This window comes from Bidens hawaiensis, unplaced genomic scaffold (assembly GCF_021521415.1).
Source record: "Bidens hawaiensis isolate Kalapana, Puna unplaced genomic scaffold, B.hawaiensis_p1.1 tig00014910_1, whole genome shotgun sequence".
Lineage (NCBI taxonomy): Eukaryota > Viridiplantae > Streptophyta > Magnoliopsida > Asterales > Asteraceae > Bidens > Bidens hawaiensis.
In genome coordinates, this window is record NW_027492323.1 from 22,741 (window position 1) to 35,230 (window position 12,490).

General features: G+C 35.6%; 1 protein-coding gene across 1 annotated transcript; it reads right to left on the minus strand.

The window, feature by feature from the left end:
- Positions 1-5,544: 5,544 nt before the first annotated feature.
- LOC143548098 (uncharacterized) lies at positions 5,545-8,424 on the minus strand. The gene is made up of 3 exons (XM_077039354.1): positions 8,077-8,424; positions 6,434-6,781; positions 5,545-6,346 (listed from the first exon to the last, which is right to left on the minus strand). Exons 1-3 carry the CDS (start codon positions 8,422-8,424, stop codon positions 5,762-5,764), a joined length of 1,281 nt encoding a protein of 426 aa, XP_076895469.1. The 3' UTR covers positions 5,545-5,761.
- Positions 8,425-12,490: the final 4,066 nt, after the last annotated feature.

A 12,490-nucleotide genomic window follows, 5' to 3' on the forward strand; every position in this document is an offset into this window, starting at 1 on the left:
GGCTTGAAAAACTACTCACAAGCCAGCATTGTCATTCTCACAGCTCATATGAAAGTTCAAAAACTCGAATACGCTAAAACTACAAAATACATCAATTATGTCACATTTGAGAAAAAAACAGATCACCGCATTTTTGTATGAACAATTCGAAAACTAGAAAACGGAATATGGTTTCAACTTAATCTTCAAAATCCATCAATCATTACTGAAACTTAAACTCATCGCTGTCAATTATGTCCATGGCATGAGTATAAGCAAGCTAGTGTTTCATATGAAACAGTTTAAAACTAGAAAACATATTTTAAATCCAATTTAAACTTTCAAATTCCATCTATCACTACTGAAACTAAAGCTTACTGTTGTCTAAGGATGCAAACCAACCAACTGCTCACAAGCTGCTTGAGCTCAAATCGATAAGCAGCGCAAAACAAACCAATCCTTTTCGAGTTCGAGTCGAGCCCGAATCTCAAATAAAAATCGTTTTAGTCATTGAGCCCGAGCCTTGTGTATTTTTAATTTTTAACACTTCTGGACTTCTATGTATTTAATTTCACACTAAACAGCCGAGCTCTAGCCAAGCTTTAGCCCGTGTAAGTATTACACGAGCTCGAGCTTAGCCTAGCCGCATTCAAGGCTTTTCTCAAAATATATACCGTTCACTACAACAGTAAATTAATTAACATATAACAAGCAAGCGAGCCCGAGCCTCGTCGAGCTTTGGAAAAACACACCCACTAGCCGAACTCAAGCTCTCGTATTGTTTACACCCCTATCCAAACCACAGTATAAGCAAGCTTCAGCTCGGGCTCGGCTCGTTTTAGTTTTCACTCAAAATATATATACATAAATAGTAAACATTTATTAATTAATTAATTAATAGCAAACGACCTAGTTAGTGCTTGAACCGAGCTTGAGCATGAGCTCTTGTAAGCCAAAACGAGATATTCAAACCACACATAAGCAAGGCAGGGTTTCATATACACATATTACAACACAGAACCATCACTGTAGGGGTGCAAACGAGCCAAGCTGCTCGCAAGCTACTCGAGATCAGCTCGTAAAAAAGCTTGAATGAGCCTGAACCTGTCACTAATATAACTGTTATAACATATATTTTTATATATTTAATAATTATTAACTAATCTACATAATATTATGAAAAAATAACTAAATAATATATATTATGTTTCATATAACATTTTAACTGAAAAAAACTAATTAAGAGATAGAAAAAAAGTCAAGCCTGAACTGAGCCCGAGCTTCAAAAACTACTCAAGCGCTGAGCTAAAGCTTTAGAAATAGAGATCGAAATATGCCGAGCTCGAGCTGTGTGTAAGTTAAACGACTACTCGAGCTCGGCTCGTATGCACCCCTAAGTCCATCAGAAACTGAACACATATCAACAACAACAACAACAATAATAATAATAATAACCTGGAGTCCATTCTCTTTGATATGAGCCCAAATAACCTTCAAAACCTCCGTACGTGGAATCTCAGTTCGTCCTCCAAGGAACTCCTTCATTTCCGGTGAAACCGGCCGCGGCTTCGATAATCCACGTGGCGCTCGCTTCTTCGTCTCGGTAGCCGGTTCAGAAGCCGTCGCGTAAGTAACCGCCGTCCACGCAAGGTGCTTACCGGTCAACGGCCGAAGCGGTTGGACGGATGACGGAGGTTTAGTCAACGACGGTGTGAACAAGGCTAGAGGTAAGGAGGCCATGGTGTATTGGATTGAGTGGAATTGGAGGAGTGTTACAAAGATAAGACTGACTGAGAGTGAGAATTGGGATTTGGGGGTTTCAAATATCAACCCGCCCCAGTCTTAATGGGCTTTACTCTTAAATTTCCTTACCCCAATTTCTAATGATAACTACAAGTAGAGAAGCAAGTAGGCCGGCCTCGTCCAGGTCGGTTCGATTCGGTTTAGAACAAGTTTTTCTCAACCCGGTTTGGTTTTAAAACCTGTCTTGAAACAGGCGGTTTGGGTCGGTTTTGGAACTAGTTTGGGTGAAGCCGGTTTTATTGTTCAAACCGGTTCAACTCGGTTTGCATAAAACCGGTCCCATACCGGTTTTTTTGTACGCCTTTAACTAGAAGTGCATAAATTGGGCTTTCCTAATATGACCAGGTATTGGAGAATTGGGTGTTAGCAAAACTCGGGTCAGGTTCGGCTTCAGCTTCGACACTGGGTTCAGGTCGGTATAGAATCAAGTATTAAAAAACTCTATTTTTTGGGGTTTTTTCAGGTATAGATTGAGTTTTTTTTAAGGGGCTGCACTTTTTTTTGGTATAGATCTGGTATTTGAAAAACCCGGTTTCGAGTGTTGAAAAAACCAGGTTTGGGGCATGGAACGGTTTCGGTTTACGGGTGTTACCGGCTATAAATCGGGTCCGGGTATGGGTTTTGGTACAAAAATGCATACTCTATCCGTACCCTACGGTTAGGATCGAGTAGTAAAAACCCTGTTCTAGGTTTTTTTTCGGGTTTGGTTTTGGGTTCGGGTTTTTTGTGCACCTCTACCGAAACGTCCTCTCACACTAGAGTTGTGCATGGTTTGGTTTGGTTTGGTTATTAAACATAATTGAAACCGAAACCGAAGGTTTTCGGTTAATCAATCTGGTTTATCGGTTAGTTTGTCGATTTTTATTTGGTTCGGTTAATAACCCGACGAACTTTGGCTGAAATTTTTGCTTACAAATACATTATATGGAGGTTTAAATACACAACAATTGTTATGAATGCATAAATACATGAGATTGCGGTGTAGCATGAAATACATAAACTGGACATATAAAAGTTACAAATAGATAAATATTTTGTCAGCCACTTCACTGTAAATTGTTTGGTTGTTTTTAATTTTTAATGAAAATATAGTTTAATTTAAAAAAAAAATTCGGTTAACCGATGGTAATAAAAAAGAACCGATGATCAATTTTTGGTATCCACTTAATTTTGGTTCGTAATCATCGGTTAAGTTTGGAATTAAACAGGATTTGGAATTGGAACTTGATATATCCAAAATGGCTGTGACTCTTTTATTGGGCCAAACTCACGAACCCAAAACAGCTGTTAAATTATTATTGGGCTAAACTCGTAAGCCTCACTGAATAACAAATACAGTCTACTAACAAGCTAACACTTTTGTGATGGTTTCACAAAATAAGATGCCACACGGCAATATCTCAAGGACAAACGGGTGAACAAAAACTTAACCGATGTTTCTTTTCTGTACGATCGGTTAACCGAAATTAACCAAACCAAACCAAACAATTCATATATTCACAACTAGTTTGTTGGAATTGGACTGTTGGCCCAAAATTATGAACCCAAAAATTAGAAGGCAAACTGAACTGGCCAGGTTTGTTGGATTGGCTGAACCGACCAGTCTTCACGGTTTAAGGCTTTTAGACAAAAAAGAAGTTGCTTTTAGTTAAAGAGCATAATTTCATATTAAATTTCTAAAAAAAGATAAGACTTATTCATGAATGTAGTATACATAACTTTATATTCCAAAATTTGAAAATCAAATAGCAAATGTTAAAACAACCATATGATAAATCCTTTATTTTTTTAATAATTTAATTACTCTAGTTTAAAACTGTATACTATCTTAGTTATTTTTACGTATAATAGATAGTATAATTTTATACCATATAAATAGTTAAATACCACCAACCTTGGACCCCTGTCACTTTCCCTTGGTCAAATCTCCAGCAACTATCATCATTACCCTGTTTTCTTTGGACTTCTATCGTTTATTATGTCACAACTCACATTACGCTAGTTTAAAACTGTGGTCCTGATTTTAATAACTGTTGCTACATTCATCATTTCAATTACAATAGATTCCACCAAAATACCCACATCTCAATTAAAAGCCATCCTCATGAGTCATGAAGTTTATAAATATCCGCCACCACCACCGTCCATCACCACCACCACCACCACCCACCGTCAGCCACCACCACCACCGCCGTCCATCACCACTACCCGCCATTCTCCACCACCACCGTTCACCACCTACCACCAATTGTCCACCACCACCACCCACTACCACAGTTCGTACATCACCGTCCACCACATCTTCATCTATATATGTCTGATGATATGATCCACAGACTAGCAATATTTAATCTCTTAAAAACAAACAGCACCTTAGATTGTACCTATAAACAGTGGCGAATTTTATCTTGGACTAAAACTCGGGAGGGGGGGCACCCTAGTAAAGTTCATAAATGAGAGATCAAATCCGTTATTGACACAAACCACCGACAAAATATTCACTGATAGTAATTATTAGTATATATATATGTATTAACATTTTACATTGAGTAAGTCTACCAATGACTAAAAATAAACCCATAATTAAATGTAGCTACCACTAGCCTACTAGTAGTACCATGGACCATGAAGCTCATAATTTTGAAAAGACAGTTGACCCGTGAGAGCATCATCACAACCTTTTCCCACAAACCCCACCTCACTTCATTTATAATCATTTTGCCTTTCACTACAAATAATAAAATAAATAATAGCTTATATATCATGTGCTGTTAATATTATAGAAATTATTTTCTTACTTAAATGTACCATACATACATATGTTGTCTAATAATAATGTTATCCTTATCCTTACATCATAAGAAAACAAAAACAAGTTTGAACCACTAGACAGGTTGCCCGAGATCTGATCGATAAAAAGCATAAAACCGAGTCAAAAATAAAGTTTATTTAGTTGTTGAGCCCAAGCTCGAGCTCTGGATGGGAATATCGTTTAGGCCCGTCAAGCCTTAACAAGCCTAAAGTATTTTTAAGTTTTAACTCTTTAGAACTTCTATGGATTAATTTCACATTGCACGATACACAATCAAGCTTTGACCCGTTTAAGGTACTACACACGAGCTCGAGCTGAGCGTAGACCCGCTATGTTTTTATATTTATTTTTTTAAATAATACATGCATAATAAACGACTGGAGCTCAAGCATGAAACGCATCACTCACGATCCAAACTCAAGCTATAGAAAAAAAGCTCAAGCTCTTGAAAGCGAAAACGAGCCAAGCTCGAGCCTAGTAAGCTCGGGCTTGGCTCATTTACATCCTATGTATACTTGCCCAAAGAAAAAATAAAATATTTATTTTAACTTCAATACTAAAATACAAAAAAACTTGCCTGCCCATGAAACATATGAAAAGACCTGTCTATCTGGTATACAAACATCAACAATAACAGTCTTTGTAGATTACATTCAACAATCAAATATGCAAATCTTGTAGTCACTCAAGTGGCAAAAACAAGTGACAATTATATAATTGAAGAACACTAAATCCCACATATAGATCTGTCTAAAATCAAGTGAATTGAAAAGGTATAAGGATATGACATATGAGCAAACTCAACACATGTTAAAGAATCTTTTACAGATCAACATGTCACCAAACAAGATAAAAGATTGAAAGAAACAACATATGCATATGCATATGCATATGCATATGACATATTCATATGATGATGATGATGTTAACTCCCAACACAAAATAATAATAAACCAAATATTCTTCTCTTTTTTCATAACATGTTCTTTGTCACCATTCATTCATACTTCCCAAAAAAAAAAGACCTAATTTATGGAAGCTATAATCTAAAATAAGCTCCCATTAAAATGCAACTTTATTTAACCCTAACTCCTACCATCTAAAACTTCTAGTAAGATGTTAGTTAAACTACCATTCACCATGTGAATATAAATATAAACATGTTCATTAAATTTCAGTCTTCCAAACCACATTTCCGATATTACCCTCGTGCACAACATTACCACGCTGACCACTTTTTCCTCGAGGGAGATCCGATGCTTCACTAACCGAGCCAGATCTCAAATCAGCCGGAGGGATAAAACAGTCATTTGACAAGCCCGGGACATTAAATGCAACTTCCTCAATGGTCCAAGCCTCTTCCATTCGAGTTTTCGTATGACTCATCGCCACCTCACCAAACCTAAAAAGTGTGACCACTGATCTACCCGAGTGTGCAATCATGATCCCGTCCACGGGGCGGTAATCATCCAAAAACGAGTTTATGGTGGTTTCCCAATAGACTGCGTCACCACCGTTGGTTTGAATACGAGTTAAATGTGAATCCTCCATGTGAATAATTAGGCCCGTTTTTTGACTGAAGAATCCAAATAGCACGTGTCGTATGATTTCAGCGGGACCTTCACTCCTTGCTTTTAATGTTTGTGGGTCTGCAGTTTGTTTGAGAATGAAACAATCTTCACCGTTGATCTTTTTCTCCCCGATGCATTTTGCGTCAACGAACATACTTGCAGTCGTTCGAGGATCAAGACCCTGCGTGATCAACATACTTTTATTAGAAAAAACAACATAATAATAATAATAATAATAATAATAATAATAATAATAATAATTTATTACCTGAAGAGCGCGACGCAGGGGTCTAGGGGGGCCTTTAGAGGCGTGAGCACCGAGCCAAGGGGTGTGTCTCCAAACAAGTTTCCCATTGCAGCCAGCGTGAACCTTACTTCCACCAACGGCTAGCTCAACGTACCACATATCAGGGTTCATTTGCCACAAAACAAACCCTCCAGACTCGGCTGCTTTTGCACCGTGCTTATATTTAACCACTTGTGACGCAGTTTCAAATTCTGACGCGACCATCTTCACTTTTCCCATTGCGTAAGCGTTTTTAATCGAGTTTTGAAGCTTTTGCCCTCCGGATGCGGCTGTGTATTGCTGCACTATGTATTGAGCAGTTGAAATTTCCTGTAAAAAAATTTTAAAAAATAAAAACACCAATTAAAGCAAGAAATGAGTAAAAGTGTAAAATCATAGTAAATGAAATAAAGTTAAATGACTAAAAGTGTAAAACAGCTTGTTTCATTCAATAAATAAACAAAGACACTAACAGTAGTAACTTAACTATAACAAGTAACAACTATTTTATTTATGATAACTTAAGTGTTCTAAAAAAGATATACATTCCTACCATATCAACCTAAAAGGTCAACTTATGATTTTGAATATTAAAATATATGAACTTTCAAATCCTAAATTAAAATGAATAGTATTATTAGGTTGTTAGTTATGAACCAACATGTTGACCAAAAAAAAAAAGGTACCACTTGCAAGAATAATGTAACCTGAGACATTAATTTAAGTTTATAATTTACAATTTAAAAGTAACACACTAGAAAACTACATGTTAAATATGAACTCATCACCAAATATTGCTTCAAAATCTTTAAAAAAATATATTTTTTATCACCAAAAAAAAAAGGTAGTGAAAACCATTAACTTCTTTCCAACAACCACAAGTCTCATATATGTTTGCACTTTTAACAAATAAAATAAAATAAAATAAAAATACTTTTATCCAAATGTTTTGACTTTTGAAAGAAGTAATTGTTAATTCAAGGTACAAAAAGTGTTAATATTCCCACCAAACCCCTTTTTAGAAGCATTTGTTTAATTCAGATATCAGTTTATGAAAATGACTGTAAAAGTGAAATCTATCTTAAGATCAGATCTTCCATAAACTGACTCACTGAGTTGAGTCAACTGGTTTATAAACCTTAACACAAAATAAACAATAAAATCATCAAAAATATTTTACGAAAAACAATAGAATCAAGCAAAAATTTTAAAAATAAAAATAAAATCATCCAAATATTAAAAAAACAGTAAAATCATCAAAAAAATTAAAAAAAAAAACAAAATCATCCAAAAATTAAAAAAAAAACAAAATCATCCAAAAATTTAAAAAAAAATAAAATCATCCAAAAATTTAAAAAAAAATAATAATATCATCAAAGAATTTTTTTAAGGAAAACAATAGAACCAACCAAAAATTAAAAAACTAAAACTAAAATCATCCAAATATTAAAAAAAACAGTAAAATCATCCAAAAAATGAAAAAAAATAAAATAAAATCATCCCAAAATTGAAACAATAAAACAAAATAATATCATCAAAATACTGAAAAAATAAAATTATCAAAAATTAGAAGCAAACCATCCAAAAACCAATAAAAAAATAATAATAATAATAACACCACTTACAATGGGAGTGTCTTTAATACTCAAATGCGGCACCGGCTCGCCGGCGCCACAACTGACCGGCGCAAGCGGCGCGCCCATAACCCCAATCAACAGCCTCAAATCCTCACACCTCTGCCTATACGTCACCGACGGCGCCCTGGACTGCAGCTGACCCTTGACCCAGTTCCCAATCCCCGACCCGACCCGTTTCATTTCCGAATCCGGTGGGCCCTCAATCAACGGCGCCAAGGGGGTTTCGTTATTATTCAAACTCCCGGATCTTTTGATGGTAACCGAGTCCGGCGGCACGTGCGTCTTGGCACGTGACCGGGAGCGTAGAGAGGAGAAGAAGCCTTTTTTACGTTCCATTGTTGTTGTTGTTATTATGGAGACGAATGAAATGAAAGTGTGTATTATATATATATATATATATATGGTGTTATTATTATTAATAATGAATAATGATAATGATGATGAGGTATTTTTATGTGGGTATTGAATGAGGGTATAATTAATAATGGGCGTTTGTGTGTTGATTTGCAGGTTGAGCTGCGAGAAGAATGGTGTTACTTTCACACACACGGAATATTTATTATTATTATTATTATAGGGAAGACGGAGAGAGGGGTTATATTATACATGACGCTACATATGGAAGTGTGGTAGGATGTAGTGATCAATTAATAGGATGGAATTCCAAGAGGCAATGAGCAATTTGTTTTTCCCAACAAAAAAAAAAGGTTTTTTCGTCTGCCACGTGCCTATCATGCGTAAACATTGTCATCTGTTCTTCTGTAAACATTATCACCACTGACACCGTCGTCTCCAGTTCTCCACCTCCACCGCTGTCTACCACCATCGTCTGCCGTCACCCACCATCTACCACTATTGTCCACCGTCACCGTCCATCACCACCACCACCGTCCACCGCTGTCCACCATCATCCACCACCACTCACAGGCCCAGTTCGCATACCATCACCAGTTTATTTTAGCAGTCTACATAATTAAAAAAAAAACAAACAATTTTCTTCTTGCAAACTGTAGAGATTTGATACGCTTCGTCTTCTACAGATAGACGCAGATGTGGTCCGCATACTGCAAACACTTTACCTCTGAAAAAACAAAAAACACTTAAAATATAAAAATAGTTATTACAATAATAGGTAACAACTAATTGCGCGGTAGGTGGTCGGACACCACATATTACAGCCTGAATGATGATGCCCACACGTTGTTACTACGTGGTTAGTTGGGCATCATTACAGCCTAAACGACCAAGAAAACAGGCACTGTTACAGCCAAACCAGTCGGCCACCTATACAACCTAGGGCGATGGTTGTTGGACAACGTTATAGCATAACCAGTTGGGCACTAGTACAACATATGTGAGGGTGGTCAAGCAGCGTTGAATTATAACCAACCGGGGTACTCATAGAGCCTCTATGCCAACTAGCACCCCCCCCCCCCCCAACAACAACAACAACAAAAGAAGAAACACCTAACGTGATATAGGAGAACCCGATTCGTTAAGTTGGCCCGACCCATATGTTTTTTCATTTATAAATAAGATTGTTAGGTCTTTTGTTTACTAGTTTGCTATTTTAATAAAGAATTTGTAAGCTTTAAGCTTTGTTAACTGAATCATTCGGTTAGAATCCTTTGAATGGAGTCATTGTGTTCTTGAGCCATTTGATTGCTAATCGAAACTGCTTCATAACGTGTCATCAGTGTTTTGGCTTAACCAGCCTCGTCATCTAGCTTAGTCATCATATTTGGAGCCGGCTCGATATTTGGCTTTGTATAGGTTAGGGATACATGATATTTAGCTTAGTCGTCGTCTAGCTTTGTGTAGCCGACTCGATATTTAGTTTAGTCCTTGTCTAGCTTAGTACTGTTTTAGCCATCGTATTTAGAGCAGACTAGACACCGTTCTAGCTACGTTAATCATGGCAAGTGTGTAGTCAAGTTTAGGCAACAGGGTGGTCAAACAGGGATACGTGTCATTCTTAGGTTGTGATCACTTGGTATCTAGAGATGCCCAAGTATTTTATGTGAGCAATTCCTATTGAGTATGCGGTGTGCCTATCTTGGTTGACCAATTTTCAATGTCTAATTTATAACGAATATTTAATCAAAGATGGCTAGTTACGTAATTTTTTTTATTTGAGGCTTGAGCTCAGCTTATGTCAAGCTTTTATCGATCTGATTTCAAATAACTCGACTTGTTTACGTCTCTAGCAATTACCGTGAGTGATACCACGATACTACGGAATTTAATGAAGTAGATCGTAAAGGCGCTTGAATGTAACGAAATATATTGCAATAACTATTCTATAATGGTTGATAATAAAACGTTTTTATAAAGCAATAAATGTTTGATTATTTAACAAATATTATTAAAGTACATCTAGGCAATGAGACAAAATAATAAATATAATGACAAAATAATAAATATAATGTATCAAAGTCAATATCATTAATATCTGGTAATAATGATATGGACCATAAATTAAATACCTTTTTTTTAATACATCACGTTTATCTATAATATATATAAACGAAAATCCTAAAATCCTACGTGTCGTGATATGATCGCTCCCCTCTTTTATGGAAGCTACCAGATTGCTTGATTTTTAAATAGAGGTCTCTCATTGATTTAACCCAAATTCATGGGTATGAGTCTTAAAAAGACCAAATAGCTTTTAAACGGGTTATAACATTTCATTAAATTAAAAATTAATCTTACCAATTATTTGATATAAAAATCCTATAAAATAGGGATATACTAAAAATTAATATCCTATTTTATTTAAAAAAAGATATTTATAATTAAGAAACAAATTTATAATAAAGAAAATAAACGGGTAATGGGTATCACCAAACTTAGATAGCTTTTAAACCGGATTATAACATATTATTTATTTGTGAAACCATTTCATCATCACATCTCAAGTATATTAATTATTAACTTTCTTACAACAAATAAAATTAAAATCAAAACATACATATATAAATATTAAAAACGATTAATGTAAAACAACCCCCGTAATACGGGGGATAAAATCTAGTTTGTCAATATTTGATAATTTTTTAACGGCAGAAGTGTATTATTAAAAATAGACAACAGTAATAAGGCATTAGTAAACCTAAAGACCAAAAATAAATTACTTGTAGGAAAATTTACACTAGACATCCTATCTAAATCCTCTATTGTGGCTTTTAATTTTTCATCCATGATTCATGAAAGAAAAGATTATTATTATGGAATGGTAGTTTTCTTCATGCGTCAATATGTTGTTAAAGAGTAGATTATATTTCGTCCTTAAAATACTCCAAAGAGTAATCGATGCAATACTCGCCATTTCATTAGTTCTGAAGACTAATATGCATTGGAGACAGTCAAAAACATCCTTTACCGAATCTCTAAAGAACGGAGGTGTTTTACACCAAGAAAATATCCTCAACTTGTGATAATGTTAAGTTTGCGGACGTGATCCAATACCAACTTGTGGTTTATTTGGGTCCGCGAATGGGTGTAGGTACCTCTTCATATTTTAACTTCGTTAATACCAAAAAGTTTGCTGCAAAAGTGAACTCTTAAGTCTTAACAATAGTTATATGCTCAATTCTTTTGTTGCACGAGCTGGTTTTACCGCAAAGCAATATGCTACGGATGGCTTGTTTAATTCTCTTAAACCTCTTATTTTTTGAAGGCCTATTTACTAAAGAGGCAATTGATTCTTGGTGATCTATTAAACAGGTTCTATCTTTTATATCCAAAATTCCAAATAAACTCTTTTATGTATCAATGATTACTTTTGTAACTCTATTGGTTATGTTAAGCTTTGGTACAATAGACTTGGGCATTTGCTATTGCATAAATTCAATCAATTGAATGATTTTTCTAATGAACATTGATTCCTTTATTTATCACTAAACTAGATGCCCTCATCTCATAGTCATAGTGTCATACTATATAAACTCAATTGTTTGATATTGTTCATACTTCATATTAATGCATGGAGCCCTTATAAATCAAACATATGATGATTACAAACATTTTGTTACAATAGTTGATGACTATAGTATAACTACTTGGTCAAGTCTACTAACTACTAGAAGGAATAATGAAATGGTGGAAACTCAATTCAACATAAAGGAGGAGGTTTACATCAAATGGATTTTTAAAAAGGCCTCAACATTTTAGTTCGTTTTAAGCCTTCACGAACGTTGAGACGACCCTGCTCCCAAACAACCGCCGCCACACCGCAACCCGTGGTTAAGTGGTCCAACGTCTCCCCCTCCACCTCACACAAGGCACAAACATTATCTGAGACCATAAAATTCCTTCATTCCAACGCCCGTCGAGTAGGAATTCTATGATTCTATCCATCTCTGCTCTCTAACCATGGATATTACACTTCACCAGCACC